This window comes from Hyperoodon ampullatus (assembly GCF_949752795.1).
Source record: "Hyperoodon ampullatus genome assembly, chromosome: 10".
Taxonomy (NCBI): Eukaryota; Metazoa; Chordata; class Mammalia; order Artiodactyla; family Ziphiidae; genus Hyperoodon; species Hyperoodon ampullatus.
The window spans coordinates 68,851,770-68,871,731 of NC_136923.1; the positions used below are offsets into that span (position 1 = coordinate 68,851,770).

At 53.3% G+C, this 19,962-nt stretch overlaps 1 protein-coding gene across 5 annotated transcripts; it reads right to left on the reverse strand.

Annotated features, from left to right (window-relative positions):
• Positions 1-964: 964 nt before the first annotated feature.
• Positions 965-19,277, reverse strand: MTCH1 (mitochondrial carrier 1; the record flags this gene model as incomplete). Of its 5 annotated transcripts, none has more annotated exons than XM_079713169.1 (12): positions 965-1,789; positions 3,183-3,258; positions 3,536-3,603; positions 3,774-3,821; positions 5,934-6,027; positions 8,650-8,709; positions 10,171-10,222; positions 10,549-10,606; positions 10,974-11,051; positions 11,461-11,567; positions 14,716-14,800; positions 18,957-19,277. In XM_079713169.1, the coding sequence occupies 12 exons, from the start codon at positions 19,275-19,277 to the stop codon at positions 1,718-1,720; spliced, it is 1,119 nt and encodes a 372-aa protein (XP_079569295.1). In that variant the 3' UTR covers positions 965-1,717. The 5 variants fall into 5 exon arrangements, with proteins under 5 accessions (XP_079569295.1, XP_079569293.1, XP_079569292.1 ...); XM_079713167.1 differs by having other exon boundaries at positions 5,883-6,027; XM_079713166.1 differs by lacking the exon at positions 965-1,789 and adding an exon at positions 1,999-2,250 and having other exon boundaries at positions 5,883-6,027.
• Between the last annotated feature and the right edge of the window lie 685 nt (positions 19,278-19,962).

The window sequence follows — 19,962 nt, forward strand, 5'->3', positions numbered from 1 at the left end:
TCTACAGAATTGGTGCCAGCGAGGCCTGGCCTGCTCACCTTGCCATGTGCTTTCCCTCCCTGCCACTTCAGCTGTCTGAAGTGAGTGTGAGATCTTAGTAACCCCCACCAATGTACATTTACAGGATACCTGCACAGGCATGCTCCTGTGTTCCTGGGGAACAAGGATACATAAGGTAAACTGGGGCAACTGTTACTAGGCCAATGGGGAAAACCAGTTCTGCAAAAGCATCCCAGGGCCTTCCCTGGGCATGACCCAGCCCATACCTGTGAGGAAGTATGACCAAAGTCCCAAATCCCAGCTCCCCGAAGCCATCTCCCCTAGAGCAAGGGCAGAGAAACATTTGGGGAACCAAGCTGGCCCTCAACTGGTATTAAAACCCCATCAGCTGGAAGCCCACGGTCTCTAGGGGCCAGCATATTCCATTTGTCAGTTCTGCCTGTTTATAGGCAAAAGCAAATGTTGGGCAGAAGCAAATGAAGGGAGCTTTGCCTTTTCCAGAGAAGGCCAAGCTCAGTGCTTCAGCTGGGCCTGTGTCCACTCCTGCTGTAACCATGGGACTGCTACACCAACCGACTTGGTAAAACCCAACAATATCATCTGCAAACAGTCTGAGAGGACAGCTGGGGGTTTGGGTGGAACATTTTCTGAAGCTGGGAGGACCTTTAGAGCTCCTGTCTCCCTGGGAAGAGGTCTAGGCACTAGCTGTTGCTCTGTGAACTGGAGTCTCGGCTTGTCTAATTCAGAAAACCACCCAATGACCCGAGCCTTCGCCCTGCCCCGCCAACACCCCCCCAGCCTGCTGCCCGGCTGATCTACACCAAGCCCGGGCACTTCTCATGCCCAGGCCAGGCTGCCCCCAGTCCTGTCACTTTACACACAACCCTTCTCACACAACCACAAAGGACTGAGAAAGACCCTGCAGACAGTTAAGCTCATAAAAATAAGAGACTCCCCACAAAGCTCCAAATCACCACCAATGAATTTATTTGAGGGAGAAAGGGTCAAATCTTATTAGAAACTTTAAACTGAATAGGACTAGACACTGATCTGCCTAACATCTGGGTGTTCACAAGTGCACGGGTAACCATATCCTGCACGTAAGGCATCACCATTAAACCAATGAACATTTGACGAGAAGGACACGTTCTGAGCAGTCACATGATTTCCCTTTCAGAAGGTGCTGCCTCATCAGAAAAGTAGTGTTGAGAAAACCGAAGACAGTCTCCTAGCAAAGGCCTGGACATGACGGCGGCCTCGTGAAAGGGGATCACACCTTATTTACAAAGCAAGAGAGTGAAACTCCCAGCTGAGCTGCAGGATGAGAGCTGGGGCTGACTCGAGGGGTGTGAATGGGGGTTGGGACCTGACTTCATGAGCCTTTGCCCATCCAACGTGGGCCTCCACAAGCCATTCTTTGGCCCCCTGCACAAGGCAGACTCAGGAAATCTGCAAAGTAAGGGGATTCTGCCCCAATTCCCCAGCCCCACCCCACCTTCCCCAGTTCTAACAGTGACCAATCCACTGGACGCAGCCTCACCCCCACCCAACCCCTACTTCTGGACAGACACAAGGCATATATGGAAACCGAAGCCCAGCTGTGCTGGAGCACATCTAGGTGCTGCTGGGTTGGTTGTCTTACAGGTGCCCCGAGATGATCAGGCCTCACCCACGGTGGCCAGGCTGAGACAGCGTGGTTTTTTTTAGGTGATTCAGGTTACTCCAGGGCAAAGCACGATCCTGATGACACCCGGCGGAAAAGCAGGCTAGAGCCTCGAAAGAGCTGGCCCTGGATTGGAAGGAGCAGTAGGGTCAGTGAAAGGGAGGCCATGCTTCTCATCCCACCCCAGAGCCAGGCCAGCGAAAGACAAAGAGTCCAGTAGCTCAGAGACCCCCGAGTCAGAAATAGAGGGCCTAGGTTTGCATTCCTGAGGGCAAGGTCAGAATCTACTCTGTGCTGAAGCACAAGGGAGCAGTTTACTTCATGCCACAGGGTGTCCAGTATTTTATTTATTTATTTATTTATTTATTTTTGGCTATGTTGTGTCTTCGTTGCTGAGCACGGCCTTTTCTCTGGTTGTGGCGAGTGGGGGCTACTCTTCGTTGCGGTGCGCGGGCTTGTCACTGCGGTGGCTCCTCTTGTTGCGAACCACAGGCTCTAGGCGCACGGGCTCAGTAGTTGTGGCACACAGGCTTAGTTGCTCCGCAGCATGTGGGATCTTCCTGGACCAGGGCTCGAACCCGTGTCCCCTGCATTGGCAGGCGGATTCTCAACGACTGCGCCACCAGGGAAGTCCCGGGTGTCCAGTATTCACCGGGCTACTGAGTAGGAAACCCCCAGAGGAGACTCACTGCCCTCTGGCTTCAGAGCCCAAGTGGACTGGGGCTCCTCCAATACTAGAGGACGTGATGCATGTAGGATCAACTGTATTCGCTGGAAGGCCTGCGTCTGTCTCTGGCCTCCCTGCTTTCCTCCTATCCGTCCTTTTCTCAACCTTGAGGCCAGTCAGTGTGCTAGCTCCTCCTGCCCAGGCCACTGCCCCATTTTACTCTGAAGCCAACCATGGTCAGGAAAAGTCAGGGATCTGTCCTGGGCCAGCCACCTGGATCCTTGACCCAGAGCTCCAGCCAGCAGGACCGTGCTTGGGCACAGAACACAAAGACTTCAAGACTGGCACCCTTGCCAAGCTCACCACATGGCCCAGCTCCACCCTCAGGCTCTCCTGGGCACCTGGGGCATCCTGCACGGGTGGAGGGAGGGGCCGGCCTCCAACATGCCAGATGTGTTTTCATCCCAGGTTACTTGAGGTATAAGAAGTTCTTGGGCTTCACCACCTACCCTGTGGGCTCCCTCATACTTGTTCTAAGAGTCTTTGGGAGTTGAAGAAAAGAAGACCTTGTCTGATGTGTAATTCTTAAGTAAATTCAGATCTGACCACCTCAAACCCCTTCTACAGGTTATGGAAAAAAACCGAATGAACTTTTTGGCCAGTCCAATAAAATAAATTGAAAATTTAATTTAAATGCCTCAAACCAAAAGTCTACATCCTCTTTATCCTCCTTACAACATCAGATTCCACGACAACCCCTTAACTTTCCATGTAATGAAGAGTCCACAAAACCTTTCCATCTGACTGATGTGGTGGAAAAGTGAGAAAAACCTCCCTGGAGAGCAGGCTTACCTGCACACTCAGGTACTTCCAGCAGTGGATCCAGGATTTGAACACTGGGGAATAAGGGGGTAGCCCGGCCTGCAGCCTGCAGGGAAGGAGAACATGTTAGATCCAGAGAACAGCGGGAGATGGATCAGCTAAGGAAAAGGAGCCCTCATGAAGGAATGGCTTGGGGCTGCCACCACCCCCATACCGAACCACAGATTCCTCCCAAAGGGGTGCGATGAATCCCAGAGGAAGCCAGGGGCCTGGTGGGCCGAGCCCACACATAGAGCAGGTGGGAGGGGGCAGGGCACTGGACGGGCTCAGCCAGGTCCCCCCAGCAGCCTTGGCAGGGTGCGTGAGGAGGGGCACACACCTACCCGCAGTTATTCACGGCCATGAGATCACCGACCAGCAGGAAGGGGTAGGTCAGCATGCTCACTGCGATCTGCAGGGAGACCTGAGGGTCAGTGAGCCCACCTACCACCAGCCCCCGACCCGGGCTCCAGGAGCAGGCACACCCTAGACTGAGGCCTGCCTCCAGCCATCTCCAGAGCTGGCCTCCGAAGCCCCGCCCAGGCCCCCAGCTCAGTGGGAAGAGCAGCTGGCCAGACTTACCCCCATCACAAATTTAGTGTAGCTCCGGATGGCCAGAGCCTGGCTGAACTGAAAAGACAAAAAGGGAGACTGGTTTGCCCCAGGTACCTCGGGATGCAGACTTCAAACATGCAGGCCCCGGCCCCGTCTGCGCTGCCTGGTCTGCAGCCCCTTCACCTCACCCTCCGCACTGGCCTCACACCCCCTCTGCACTCAGCTCCTCACACGCCCGTGGCACATGCTGCGCTCCCTTTCAGGGCCTGCCAGCAGCTTCTGTGGCCTGGCAGTCAGAGCCAAGAGAAGATCTGGGAGGCAGAAGTGGGATATCCAGACTGGAGGGCCTTCTGTGACCCAGCCAGGGATGGTGAGTGGAAGAGACGAGGTAGGTGGGATCACGGGCTGTGGCCTACGTAACCTCCTCCGAGCTGTAAGCTGCCAGGGCTGGGCCTTTGTTTGCCTTGATCAGTGCCTGCCCGGGGCTCAGCGCAAAGTGCTTACTGAATGGAAAGTCAGGCACCCATCTGAACTGCACACAGAATCCTGGGTCCTGTAGCAAAGGGTGAAGGGCAGCCCTGGGCTTACCGCCACCCTACCTCACCAAACTCTCATCCCCTTCAGGACCCAACTCCTGAAGTCAACTTTGCCCATGAAACAGCCCCAAACTACAAAGGGTGACTACCTATCCCTCAGCTTCCTGTGACATGGCCATCCCACCCGATGGATGCCCTGCAACCCTGGGCGGAGATTTGCTCAGCCCTCTGCCTGAGCAGCCTCATCTTAGCCTTTAAGCCAGAAAAGCACGTGAAAAATACTTTCAGTGAAGTGTCGACTGCTGTTCTCAGTGAGGTAAGTGCAGCAGCCCCTGGTCAAACACCTGCCCACCTGGACTGGAGGAACCAATCAGCTGTGGGACACCCCTCCCCCTCAAGGCACCCCAGCTGTCCCAGGCTTGTTCTGTATGTGAAGGCAGCAGCTGACCCACCCATAACGCCCCTGAGAAAGGGGCATTGTTGTGCTACTGTAATTGCAGGTGGGAGCTGCTCTCTATGGAGCAACTGGAATCTGCTCACATTAAAAGGCCAGTAAGACTCACCTACCCAATTCATATGGCCAGTTTCCCTCTGCCCCAGCTGTGAGCTCTCAGAGGCACCCCTCACCACAGACTCTTTCCCAGACCACCCCCACCCCGGAACTGCCATTCTGGGGCCCAGACACAGACACACGGAGACTATGAACCCCGCCCACCCCAACAAGGTGATTCTGGCAGACAGGTCCCCAATCCCTCACCCAGCCTCCAAGGGTGGGTGATTCCCGCTGTTAGAATGTCTGGCTCCCAGGAACCCCTGCCTATCACTGCTCCCCAACTCTTATCTTGGGTCAGGCCGAACCAGCTGACCTATCAGATCCCTAGAATCCTTTCTTCAACAAGTGCCTTTTAGAAGGACCAAGGCCTCCCCATGCCTGACCCAATCTGCCGAGAGGTCTGTGCATACCAGGCTGTGTAGACCACTGCTAACAAGAGTGGGGTGCACCTGCATGGTACACTTCCTAGCTGACTGAAGCACCCTCAGCCTGGCCCAGGGAAAGACCTAGTCCCAGCCCTGTCAATTCGCAGGCAAGGGCCCCAGGAGAGCCCTTCAATCTCTGGGTCTCATCTGTCTGTAAAACAGGATGTTATACCTGCTCTGTTCCTTTCACAACTGAGGTGCTGTCAGGATCAAATGTCACAATGTTCACTAAAGGGCTTGAAAAAGCCTAAAACAGTGAGCATAAGTTCAAGGGTTATTATTAGCTGGTCTACGTCCTGATTTACCAGGGATCCCTAGTTTGGTATGGGTCACTGCCTCAAACTAGCCGTGGATAAGCTAGGGTCTGTTTGACCTAAAGCTGCCCAGGGACGGGCATTCCATAAACCCCTCTACGTCTTGTTAGCAATCTCCTCCCTCGAGGCCGTTCTCCTCGGAGACAAAGCTGACCCAGGGACAACCAGTCTTCTCCTCAGACCCCTCCCCAGAGGCCCTCTCCAGCCCTAGGGGCCCAGTACTCAGAATCCCAGAGTCCTCAAGTCTGCCCCAGACCCTGGGCATCAGCAGTACATGGAAAGATGGACAAGTCCTTGTTCCAACCAACCTGGGAACCTGGATTCTGGTCGTTCCCCAGCCCCCCTGGGGTGTCACTCACGCTGTCATCCACCAGGTAGGCATTGATGAAGTGGGCCAGCAGGTTACAGCCCCACAAGAAAACCACATCTCCCAGGAGGTGAGGGATTAAGCCGCTAAAAAACAAGGTGAGCAAAGATGAGCAGGGGAGGGAAGAGAACAATTCCTGGGGGCTCCACACCCAGGAAGCAGACAAGGATGTTCCAAGCTCAAAACTTCAGCATATCCACCAGCACCACCTCGGGAAGGAAGCCCGCAGGGGCCACATGGGCCAGCAGCTATCCACAGCAGGAAAGCAGTGTTCCTTTCTCCACGGGGAGTGGGGGGTGGTATGTGTGTTATATGCTACATCTGACAGCACAAGTTAAGCTTATGGTCTCACAAGCGGTGTTCAAACCACAGAAGCTGGGCCTTAAGATGTAAATGGTGCAAAATCCGGGATTTTCCAATGTAGGTTATGAAAGAGTACCTACACGTTAGCAGTCTTCTCCTGGCCTTTTTACCCAATCCACTCTCACAAAACACTTTGCTCAGTGCACCTGTATTCACCCCTGGAATGTTCCACTAAAAACATTCCATACAAGCTTTTACAAGGAGGGCTGACTTTTAAAGTGAGGGAAGGGATGTGGGAACAGATGTATATGTATGACTGATTCACTTTGTTATAAAGCAGAAACTAATAAAAAAAATAAATAAAAATAAAGTGATGGCCTTTAGAATGCACATCTCTACACACTAATGTGAAGTTTCCCTAAGATACAGTGCTGAGGGCAAAAAGCCAGATCGAGACCAGTGGGTCCTGTGTGATACTTGTGGGTTTTGGGTTTTTTTTCTTTTTATTTATTTTTGGCTGCATTGGGTCTTCATTGCTTTGTGCGAGTTTTTCTCTAGTTGCGGCGAGCGGGGGCTACTCTTCGTTGCAGTGCATGGGCTTCTCGTTGCAGTGGCTTCTCTTGTTGCAGAGCACGGACTCTAGGCGCGCAGGCTTCAGTAGTTGTGGTGCACGGGCTTAGTTGCTCTGCGGCATGTGGGATCTTCCCGGAGCAGGGCTCGAACCTGTGTCCCCTGCATTGGCAGGTGGATTCTTAACCACTGCGCCACCAGGGAAGCCCTTGTGGGTTTTTTTTTTTTGAATGTGTTTATTCGCTTGTTTAGATATAGAAGGACATGGAAAGATCTCCAGGAGAACAGCTATCTCTTGGAGAGAGGACACAGAATTATGATTTTTGAATTTTCAAAAATCTTATTTCAAAATATTTGAAAGTTCAAAATACCTGTAACACATCTATGATATGAGAGATATAAAGTGAACCTTCATGAATGCAATTTCCAATCCTGTTGCTTCCACCTGTGCTCAGACTGACTTTTCACAGGTACACTCAGTGCTTTCTGAGTACATACATCACCTGTTCTACAAACACGTGAAGAAAAAAAAAAGAACCCAATGGGTAAGGTATCTGTTGTGTAGGAATCCTACTCACACACCAGAAAAGAATGTATACAATGAGTGTGAAAAACACCAGAGGTGGTGATATGTAGTGTTTTAGGGTCTGAAGCACCAGTCACACAAGCAACTATTTATTTACACACATATATATGCACACCCATACATATGTGTACATATACATAGATATGAATATACATATGAATATGTGCATATATAAATCAAGGTTTATCAACCTTGACACTATTGACCTTTAGGTCTGGATGATTCTGTCATGGGGGCTGACCTCTGCACTGCAGGATGTTTAGCAGCATCCCTGGTCTCCACCCACTAGATCCCAGCTGTGACCATCAAAAGATGTCTCCAGACATTACGGATGTCCCCTGGGGCAAAATCACCTCCTAGTGAGAACCACATACACATACATACACACACACCCCTACACACAGAACACCTGGCCGATGATGAAACCACAAGATGAGTTAAAAGAGAGCCCCACATCTAGTGTACTGTGTATTTAACAGTATGTATGTCTCTGCCTAGACCTTAAAAAAGCAAAACAAAAAATATTTGTCAGGCCTGGATTTGGGGTTCTGTTTGTAGTTTACAGTCTTTTCGGTGTGAGCTTTCTTTACAGGTGGAGTAAGACGGGTGTGAGACACCAAGGAGGGCAGGGGGTCCGGGGCCCTCAGGAGATTGTATGCCCTGAAGACCTCTGCTCTGCAGAAACACAGGCCCAGCACGGCCAGGTCTTGACTTTTTAAGAGAAGGCAGAAATAGGGATTGTTTTGTGAAACATCCTAAATGTTGAATATGAAGAACTAATTTCTCAGAAGTGCTATGTCAAACAGGATCCATCAGCTGGAGTCAGCCTGTGAGCTGCCAGAGCTTGACCTTCAGCCCAAGTCACAGATTTTCAGTGACTTTTCAGCAGTGAAACCAAGGACGATGGAAGCCCTGAAGACCAGCCTCGTGCCCACCTCCAGCCCTGCAGCACATGGACGGGGACAGTGGGGTCGGGGGTGCGGTTTTGGCCATCCCCACCCCAAGCGTGCTGGACAAACAGTACCATTTCTGTGTAAGCCGCGATGTGGACAGGGCTGGGTAGTTTTGTTCCCGATGATCCGTAGCTCGCATAGGCCATGGAGCTCTACGGGCCAAGGTGCAGCTGCTCAGGCAGGGACAGAGCCCTGTGGTTAGTCTGAGGCCAACAGCTGTGGCCTGAGGGCTGAGAATGCGCTTGTTAGTAGAGCCATGCTCCGTGGCCAGTTATGGGGTGTATAAACTCACGTACACAAAGAATCCCAGCAGCCCCTCTTCTTTGAAAATCTTCCCAATGGAGCTCAGCACGCCGCTGTGGAGAACATAGGGATACAACGTCACCCGGGCACCTTGGAGAAGCCCATGCCCTGGCCGGGATGGGGAGGGGGCATTCTCTGTCACCAGGCAGAACCCAAGTGTAGATGATTACAGCTCTTGATGGGGAGTGACAGGGCGTCTACGCAGTTTATGGAGACTGGGGAAACCCAACCACCCACAGGGGCAGAACCCTAGTTCTCTACTGCTTTTTTCTATGGATCTGGAATGTAGGAATGAATCTTCTAGCCTGGGCTGCTGCAGAGGCGACGGGACCTTCTCCTGCCTGGCTCTAGTGCTTACTTCTGGCTGAACAACCTTTTGGCAAAGAAGCCTGCATGTATCACAGAGAGAGGAGGAGAGGTGGCGAGTGGAGAGAAGCACCTTCCCAGAGGGCAGAGAAGGAATACAGGGCCCTGAAGCAGGAGGCCCTGCAATCAGACTGCACAGATGCAGCTTGGGAAAAGGCATCTGGCCCTCCCCAGTAGGGAACTTGGGGATGCACACCCTGCCCGCTGCAACCTGTTAGAGATCACAGGACAGGCTGGGATGTCTTAGGTGTGAAATGCAAAGGAGGCTCAAGTGCAACCTCTGTGACCTGTGACAATGCCAGGTGACCTGTTCTGCACAGAGGTTCTGCGAAGCCGAGAGGGCCAGGGTAGCCTAGGAGAAAGACGGTGGGAGCCAGAGCCCTGCCAGGCCCCACTACCCTTCCTCTCAGGACAGTGGCTCAGCCCACTGGGTTCTAAGCCCACGGGGGGAATGGGCCAATTTCCCATTAGTGAACTCAAAATGAGGCACCATGGCAGCCAAGCTTCCTGGGGCAGTGGCCCCAAGGACAGCAGCAGAAAACAACTGAACCCAGGAAATAAGAATCTGAGCGAGGAAGGATAACAGATGCATGTACTCCTGCCACGAGCCTCCAGGACCCACTTCCTGTCCTGCACTGAGCCTCAGAGGGGCAGGGAGGGCACAAGTGCCACAGGGAAAGACTGTGTCAACACACCTATGCCCCTACAGATCCAGCTCAGTGCCAGGCATGGCAGGTGCTGGTAAATATTTGGTAAACAATGGAAGGCCAAGCCCCAGGGCCATGGGGTGGACAGCTGCTTAGGAGAGGATGAAACGAACTCTAAGCTGGCTTCTGTGACAGCTGGAAAAAGGGCTAGGGCATAACCTAGGGGGTCTAGGAGGGAACCCCGCCAGGACTCCTAATCCAACCAGACTCCAATCCCACTCACCGCTCTGCAGGGCATCTAGGCTCATCCAGGGCTGCCCCAGACAAGACAGGGAGAAAATACCCCTGGACCCAGACTACGGAAGCCACTACCCCATTCCTCTGAAGCTGGCACATAAGAAATAGGGCAGAAAAGGGGCAGGAGCTGACCACAGTATGGCCTGTCCTGGCACACTCTGAATAGTGACAGGGCCACTCCTGCCAACCCTAAGGATTACCCACCTGTACTTGGCCTCCCGTCCCACAAACTGGACCATGCAGCGCATTGAGATGACTGAGGAAAGAGAAAACACACACAGGTGACATGGTGGCCAAAGTCCAAGACTCCCCAGCTGTGGGTGGGGTGCCCGGCACAGTGGCCACTGCACAACACGGCCTGTGTCAGAGCGCGGGAGGGGAGGAGGGCCCCTGGGATTCCCCATCACACCCCATGACCATGGCATCCCCTTTCTTCTGACTGGGAAAAGCCCCAGCTCCCTTTGGACTGAACTCCCGGCCAATTCCAGTGATACTACTTCCCAGTAATTCTACGGCTGCCCGTCTACAGCCCATGAGGGGTCACCCCACGGCTGACATGCAGTCTCCAATGGGGCGGCTCACCATGCAGGGGGTGGGCCAGCATGCGGGACACGCACTGCATCATCATCTCATAGGAGGTCTGCAAGAGAGCAGAGGGCAGGGACTTGGTCTGGCCTGTCTTTGGAACGGGTGCTCACTGGGAGCTATAAGCACTTATGGGGGAAAAACTGGGATCCTGCAGCACCCATGTGGGGTCGGTCTACCTCAGATGGCCCCCCTGGTCACCCACACAAAATTCCCTCTAACCAGGACTGCTGCCAGGTCCCAGGCCAGGTCCCGTGGCGGCTGAGAGGCTTTCTGTGATTCCCTGCAGTGGCCCTGCTGGGGCTCCTTCCACATCCCACCCCACTGTGCACACAGCAGGCCCCAACTGTGACTCTTCAGTGACCTGCCCAACTGGGCAGTGAGAGATAATCAGGCTCTCCTCTCCAATTCCAGGTACCTACCTCCTTCACCACTTTCTTCAGAGAAGTCTTCATGTCATCTTTGTTGGCAACCTGCTCAATCTCATCTGGAGGGAAAACCTGAGATGCAAAGAACAAAGGTGGATCAAAAGCAAAATACAGGTGCGCCTCTTCGATGTAACTTTGAAGGGATAGAGAGGGCAGGAAACAGCTCCTACTATTTTCTTGGCCATGTCCATTAGCTGGGCCCACCTTGGGTAACACCCTGGGGCTGGAGCTAGAGGGGGAGAAAGTCCCTGCCTAGTGTCACATTTGTAAGAAAGCAGGCAGATGGTGAGGCAGGGGCCTTTCCAACTGAGGAGACTCGGCGTTGGACCACCAGGGCTTGGAGTCTGGCTTTGGTGCTGGGGTGGAGCCCTGACCAGTGTGGGAACCGAGAAGCAGGACTGGTGCGCATGGCTGCCTCCAGGGGTGGCAGGGGGCTCAGGGGAACCTCGGGCAACCGGTCCTGGTTTCACCCCGGGCTCACCTTCTTCATGCTGCCCCGGGTCATGGTGGAGAGGGCGTTGGACATCAGCCGGGGGCTCAGGCCTCGGAACAGCCCTATCTTCCCATCCACTTGCACAATGTACTTGGCTACAAGAAAGCAGAGGTGGCAGCGTCACGTTCAGCCCAGACGCACCCACTCCTGGGTCACATTCACACCCAGACCAGACGCAGCTTGTCCTTCTTCAGTACCTGCTGACTTCAGTCACGGAAGGGAGCACTGTCCAGGGCCACGGAAGCAATCGGGACCCGCCCCCAAACATCTTCTCTAGCCCATTTCTTTTTGTAAAACCTTCAAAACATATTTTTCTGACAAACAAGTTCATACGTTTTTCTTTTTGTAGTTTGGAAAATCTACTTGGCAAACTTAACTACAGTTTCTCAACTCAGCAACTTAAGTGCTGCAACCTAGGAACCAATTCTGTTGCTTATAAAAAATGTTTTTCTCTGGGAAAAGAAAAAATGGAAAAAGGCAACCACAAGCAGTGATGAAGTTTGCAACCTAAGGTAGGGAAAAAGGAAAAGGAAGGGCTCCCAGGGGAAAGGCTCAAGAGTGTCCTTTGAGCATGCCACAGAGAGGGCCATTCCCACCTCGTCACTGTGCTGCATCCAGGATCCCACCTGGCACCTACTGGCATTTATTAATTACAGGGGGGAAAGCCAGTGGAGAAGTAACTAAAACAGAGGCACCAATGAACTATTCTATAGAAAAACACTTAAGTGGTCAGGGAAGCTGGACCCTGACCCTGTTTGAGTCAGTGTTTTTTTGTTTGGGTCTCTAAAAGGATCTTTCTTAATGTTTTGCTGTTTTATTCAATATCAGCTTTTAAATGATGTTCAAAAAGGAGACGTATTTTTATAAACCTGCATACCTGGAAGCTGGCAGAACATTCCCTCAGACAATGTGCTCCCCTTGAGCCAAGACTTTAGCTCTCCAGCACCGCACAGTGGCGGGAACCAGCAAGGGAGGGTGCCGTTCTCTCCTCTGCCACATGTCTGCCAACAGCAATTCCATGTGGCAGCTGTATGGGCTTCCCCTGGTCCTGAGAGCACCTGGTACCTGCATGTTTGGCTTCCTGAGATTGGGGTGGTGCTGGAAAGAGAGGAGTAGGAGGAGAGAGGACACTGGGCGACGTGGCCAGGACGTCCTGCTTCACGGAGTGAACAGGCAGAAGGAAGGTTTATTTTGAGGGAGGGGAGTGCCAGTCAGCAGAAGGGAGAGCTGGCGGGATAAAGCCTGAGTGTGGTCTCCAGCAGGACACTTAGCCTCTTTCCATCCAATTTCCTAGCCAGAAAAAAAGGGAGTAAGGACCCCTATTTCTCCCCATCTCAGAGCTGAATCACGAACAAGTGAGAACAGACAAAGGTATGCAGAAACAGAGGTCTTTGTGGGCCCAAAGGGTCCCCTGGCTCGCAAGGGGCTCCATCATTCCATGGTTTCTCTGTAGTCCCTGAAAACTCTCCAGGAAGTTCTTTCCGGGAGAACACCAAAGAATGTCATGGCAGCTGTGGCACTTTTCATAGCTGAGGGGGAGTAGTAGACCCCATCCAGACAGTCGCTAGACAGCCAGACAGCTGAGCCCCTCCCCAACACAAGGAGTCTGCTTACACCATCTGCACTGAAACAACGTTTATATAAATGGTGGGGGACAGGGGGAGCACCTCAGAACTCTGCTCATCTTTGCAAGAGGCAGTAAGGTGATTGTCAAGACCCCTCTGCCCTGAGTCCTTTCGGGAATGACTGTGTGACATGAACAGAGATGATCTGGGTTCCAACCTCTCTATGGCTAGAGCCTGCATAGTGGTGTATGGAGGAATCACACGTAGGGGCTGGCAGCCCGCCACCCCGGCCTCCCGCAAATCCAGCGTCGCTCTGCATACCGGCTTCGTTGCACTACGGTGGGGGGTGCCTCCCTGATTCTGTGACGTCCTCCTTCCCCACGTTGACAACTTTTAAGTGAAACAAATACGAACAGATTTCCCCGCAAAATGACATGTTCCACCTGGCTCTATACTGTACTCAACAATGAGATGGCAAAACTAGAAGAGAAACATGACATCAGATTCTGCCAGCAGGGTGTGAAGTGAAAAAAGGGTGACAGGAGGCGAGGCCCCAAGTTATTTGGCAGAAAGAAAGATTTTCAGAGAAGATGCTAGACTGACTAAACAGATAAGATGAGCAGAGGTGGAGGGAGCACGAGAGGGTCAGCCTGGCTGTGAACACAGAGAGCAAAGGCACATTTTAAAAAGTCTGGGGAGTTCCCTGGTGGCTAGCAGTTAGGATTCCAGGCTTTCACTGACGTGACCGGGGTTCAATCCCTGGTCGGGGAACTGAGATCCTGCAAGCCGTGTGGTGTGACCAAAAAAATAAAAAAAATAAAGAAGTCTGGGAAGGGTGGGGACTGGGAGAGGGACAGGGATGGTGGATTTGAAACGGCCTTGGCCAGCTGGGGGTCAGGGGATGAGCTGCACAGGCAGCCAGTGGGCTTTGCTGGCATCAGGGAAGCTCCACCGTGGTGGGCTTCCTGATGGAGAGACCCTCTGGCAGGCAAGGCTGCAGGGGGCAGAGGGGGCGGGTGCTTGGATGGAGGGCCTGGGCATGAAGAAGCTGATACGGAGTATGGGGCCAGAGCAGTTAGCAGCCTTCCTGAGCTCGAGCAGCTCACGAGGGCACACCAGGGGTGAAGCCGAGACCCACCATGTACTGTTCTACACCCAGGGGATGGAGATGCCTGAGTGAGTAGGCACCACTGCCTGAGGAATGCAGGGGAACAGGACAAAGGAAAAGAACCCAGGAGGCCCCAATGGGCCTCCTGCTGGAGGAGCAGGAAAGCAAAAGAACTGCTAAAAGGGCAGCCAGACTGCTCAGAAGGCAAAAAAAACACAAAAAACAAAAAATGGAAACCCACCCCCTACCCCCGCTTCCAGGCACAGCCTCGGGTGGCCAGGATGACAGGGACCATTGTCCTGGACTGCCCTCTCTCAGGCACCTGTCTCCCTATCCTGCTGCCTGGGCTGACAGCTGGCAGCTCACACAGAGGAGATGGACCAAAGCTGTGTTGGTCACCTGCTCCCATCCTGACACCCTGCTGCCTGACCCCCCTTCCATGCCGGCTCTGACTCTGGGTGCCCGATGCTGCCCGGTGTGCTCCCCAGGGCCACCTGGGCCTGTTCCCTATTTGATGCTTCTTTTTTGTCTCTCTCGGTGTGGGCTTTCCTGCCTGGGAAGCACACTCACCGTAGGTGAAGAAGCTCGGCAGGTAGAGGACCTTCCTCCCCAGCACATTGGTCCCAATGGTGGGGGGCATCGGCTCATGACCTACCTTCAGAATCAACAAATACAAAGGGAAAGTCAGATTCTACTGTTGATTCAGTCTCACTACTTCTCACCTTTCCCAGGCCTCTAACTCTTCTCCCACAAAGTCAAATGCTATTTCTGTTGATGTTTTCCCCATCAAAACATACCCAAAATTTCATCAATGTCTATTATTATCAACATCGTGTAATCTCCCAATGCACAGAAATGTCCAGTCCCAGATACCACCCTTACCATAATCCAAGTCACCCCATCCCTCAACATTCTTACCTTCCAATTCCAGATATTTCCAGTGCAGAAACCCCCGCCATGTTTATGTACACTAAACCCCACGCTCACCTCAGAAAAAAATCTCAGTTAATTCTCATCGCCAGGTTAAAACATCAGTCTAGTCTCAATCTCAAATGTGGCAACACCAAAACACATCACACCCAAATCTCAGCCCCAAACTTCAGATAGCTCATTCACCCCACACTCAAATTTCTTACTGTACCCACTGCAGATGTCGACAAATCTGTCCCTCTCACTCCCAGCCACCTCGAATCCCAGCTGCTCCTCAAACAATTCCTCAACTGTGATCTAATCTTGATCACCCCGTATCCCTGTGACAGAATGACACCCTCATTTCTGCAGGGTTATCATAATTCTTGCTGTATAGATGCTGGTTATAATTAAGGTATGTGTTAAACTCATGGGTGGGTGAAGGACCAAGCCACCCAAACCTCTGTGAGGAGGAGAGGTTTCTCCTGAGGGGTGAGGCCATTTGTTATGCTGCCAATTAATGAGAAGATTCTCTGCTGCCAGGCAAGGGGCAAGGTGTCTAGGAGACCAGCGCCTTAGTGGGGTGTGAGAAGGCCTTTCCCTGGCAGGGGACCAGGGCCGTAGCCCTGTCCCTCAGAGCAGGCCAGACAAATCCATGGACCAGAGGAGCGCCTCTTGGATGTGGAAGGGCGTAGAAACAGCAGGGTTGGGAAGCTCTGCCTTAAATAGAACTAGGTATGCTTCCAGCGTTTTCTGGGCTCAATTTCCTTTCTTCCTCACCTTAGTCAAGTGTTTTGAAGTTCAGGCTGTCCCTTATGGATGGGATTCTGAGCTACATGACAGATTACTGATCATAAATTAAGAAACCCCCTCCAAGATGGAGAACTTCTTAAAAGAAAAACATCTAGCCCAGGAGAGTTGAAGGAAAGGGATGGCCAGGTGAACCAAGCAGTTAGCCCTCCCCTTCCAGACCTTTCCCCTTCTGGGTTAAAAGCTCGAAGGTTCTGAGGTTAGTTTTGCTTTGATTTTGTTCTCTCATACAGGCAGCATTCCATTTACACCCTCAACTCCAAGTCTGAGCCAACGTTCTTTTGCTGCCTTATCCACTCCAGTCACAACAACTGGGGAGGCCCATCGATTCCAATTTCACCCTTAAACCTGCTTGTTCCCTTCATCCTGTATCCCCATGGCTCCCAAATCTGTTGAGTCTATTTTCTTAACTTCTACCTGTGTTATCAAAGGCACGCTGACCCTATCTCACTCCTATTCCCTTCACTCTCAAGTTCTAATTATCTGTTCCCAAGTCTACTCACCCAATTTCATCCCCAAATCTGTTAACCCAGTCCTAACCACAGCCAAAGCTGTGGTTCTATACCATATACCGACAGAGCCAGTCCCTCAAATCTCTAACACCCATGAGCCCTGATCTCAGGCACTGCATTCTTACTCACTTAATCGGGACAGCCCTCAGATCTGCCAATCCAATCCTGCCATCCACCCCCAAACTGGGATCTTCCTTTTTGCAAGATGTTATCTCTGATTCCCAAGCTATACCCATTAAGATTTCACCCTCAAGGACTTCCCTGGTGGCACAGTGGTTAAGAATCTGCGTGCCAATGCAGGGGACACGGGTTCAATCCCTGGTCCAGGAAGATCTCACATGCTGTGGAGCAACCAAGCCCGTGCGCCACAACTACTGAGCCCGCGCTCCGCAGCAAGAGAAGCCACTGCAGTGAGAAGCCCGCGCACCGCAACGACGAGTAGCCCCCGCTCACCACAACTAGAGAAAGCCCGCGTGCAGCGATGAAGACCCAACACAGCCAAAAATAAATAAATTAATTTTAAAAAAGACTTCATCCTCAAATATGTTACACTCAGCACCAGCTGCGTTCACATTGGGTAGACCACCTGCCACCCCAACTGGGCTCACCCATCCGTATCCACCCCCCATACAGTTCTTCCACCCTCTGGACTTCCTCATTCCCCAATTCCCTATCCTCCTTCATTCTCCATTCTCTCTCATTCCTTAACTGCCTTTCCAAGTGACCCTTATTTCAATTTTCTTCTCCTGTAAACCAAACCTACCAAGGTCCAAATGATGGAGCCACTTCCAGGTTCCTTCACATGGAGCACCCCCCCCATTCCTTTTACTTCAACATCCTCCATTCCACAGACACTCCTATCAGCCACCCTGAAGTCCCAGCCCTCACCCAATCTCACTCCATCATCCTTGCTTCTCATCTAAAGTACCACCAGCTAGTTCCAAAGCCTCAGTTTCTCTCCCAAAGCTGGAATCTCTATTGCTGCAAATACAACCTGAATTTTTATAAGGAGCCCTCACTCCCAAATCACAACCAAACGCCAGTCTCGACCTTCCATCAGCCATTTCCAAATCTCAGTCACGATTAGATTCTAGTCAGGCATCGTAATGTCCCTGAAGGAATCTCCTCGTTGTCACATTCCTTGTCACACGCCAAAATCCACTGCCCCCATTCCTCAGACCCCAGATTTCAATTACTCCTATTCTCAAGTCCCTCTCATTCCAACTGTATCTCCCATTCTCAGTCCATTATCAGGACAGTAAATCTGATACCCATTTGCCTCAACTCAAATCAAATCTCAAGTCTTGGTTAGGTCTCCATCTCAAACCCCGCCCCCCAATTTAACTGAAAATTCTAGGCTAAATCTTCAGATATTAGTCCAAGCCCAAACCATCCACATCTACATTGTGCTCATCTCAGTCATGCCCACCTAATTCTGCTAAATGCACTCCCTCCACCTCAGCTCGGGCGCCCCCTTCCAGCTCCATCTCTCCCTTTCTCAAGCAGCCCAATTCATCTGTAAGGCACTGCTGGTCCCACCAAATATGCCAAGTGCCCCTGCATGCCTCGATTCCAGAGACATCCTACCTTGGCCTCATTTTCTGCCAGCCCCTACACATCCTGCTACCCTGTGTTCCAACTGGCCCTTCTGCCCAATTCCACTACGCCCATACTCCTCAGCCCATCCCCCCATACAGCTCCCACCCCCAATCGTGAATTCAGTGTTCTCCTCCAAATGCGTCATCCCTTTCCCCCTAAAAGCCTCCTGGCTCCCCATTCCAGATAAATCGCCACTACCCCTCCCCCACTGCGTCGCCCTATCTGTTCCCCTCCCCCAAAGCACGTCATCCTGTCCCCTCCTCCCATCAAATCTGTCGTCGCCATCAAATCCAGAGCCCCCATCTCCGGTAAACCGATTCGCCTCCGCCTCTCCCACCAAATTCCGTCACCGTTAAATCCAGTGCCCCGGTCCCCTCCTCCCCGGAGTCTGATGCCCCTTTTTCTTTCCTAAATTTTTGGCCATGACCCCCAGTCCTTTTTCCCCCCACCCCAAACCGCTTTAAATCCATCTCTATCAAATCCAGAGCTCTTGCTCCCCTTCACCCTAAATATGTGCCCATCTTCTGAATATTCTGCCTTGACCCCCAATCCTCCTCCCCACCCAATCGCCAAAACTTCCCACCCCTCCCCCAATTCTGTTGTTTCTTCTTTCACCCCAAAATGCTGCCACCTCCCTCCTAGTCCAAGTCCATCGCCTCCATTCTTTCGTCTCCCAAACCTATCTCTCCGTTCCATCGCCCCCTCCCCTGCACCCCCAAATCCCTTGTTCCTTCCACCCTCCCCCAAATCTGTCGCTGACCCCTTTGCCCCCTTCTCCTGCATCCCCAAACCCATGCCCCCTGCATCCCCAAATCCCTCACCGTTTTTCTCCTCTCCCGCTCCTTCTGCGCACCAACCCGCCGTCCCCGCCCCTCTCCTCATATCCGTCGCCATCGACTCCCCGCCCCCATCCTCCTCCAGATCCTGGCCTGTCACCTTCTTATCAGCCCCCACCTCCCTGTGGCGCCCCTGGTCCCACACCTGGATGAGCAGCTTCACGTAGAGCAGCGGGTGACTGAGCGCCGTCACTCCGGCGCCCAGCGCCACGAAAAGAGCCTCGGTGGTCGGGGCGTTGTCCCCGGAGCCCAGGCCACCGGATGCGCCGTCCATCCTGCGGGCCGAGGGTTGCGCCGCAGGCCGAGGGTGCCGCGGATGTGCGCGGTGTGCAGGCGGCGGATCGCGAGCCCGGGCCTCGACCCCCGCCGCCGCTCCGCCGCGAGCTCCAGCTCCTGCTCCGGCTCCCGCCATCCCCGCGGCACCGCCGCGAGCCCAGGGCGCCACTTCCGGGTCGGAAGCCCCCATGGCAAGGGGCGGCGAGGTCACTCCCCCGTCACGTGATGGGACGGGCGCCCTGCCCCTCGCTGGCGTCAGGGGGCGGGGCCGGGCCGCACCACTCGCGGCCGCGGGGGAGTGCAGGAGTGTAGGCGAGGAGGGCGGTAAGCGACGGATGCGGTCCCCGGGCGGGGTCGGGTCCTGGCTCAGCGCTGGGCTGTGAGCCGGGGGTCAGTGGTCGCGGGCGACCGGGCCGTGGGTTCGGAGACTGTGAAGGCGGCCGCTGGCCCGGGCGCTCCCCCGGGAGCCCCGGAGAGCGGCAGGGGCGGGGCTCGGAGGTTCTGGAAGCCAGATGCCCCCAATATGGTCTGAGGCGCTTCCAATCCCCCTCCCAGGCTTCGGGAGTTTTCTCCGCAGTTCTGGGCCCGCCTTTTTGCGGCCCCGCTGCCTGCGAGGCCTCCCGCTGCAGGCCGAGTCCCTTCGCGCTCGCCAGCCTTGTCTCACCCGTTTGCCCTCCCCACCAGACCAAATCCAGTTGCACCTCGGCGGTTGTGGTCCTCCTCCTTTGCAGTTGACCCTTCTTCACCAACCTGCCTTAGAGCTCATGGTTAGAAAATGTGTTTTGCCCTGTTTACTTCACTGGGTCTGAAGGTTTTATTTAGTCCTTTAGTGTGAGCACACGCAAGCGTTCTGCTAGGCGCCGATAGTCTAGTCG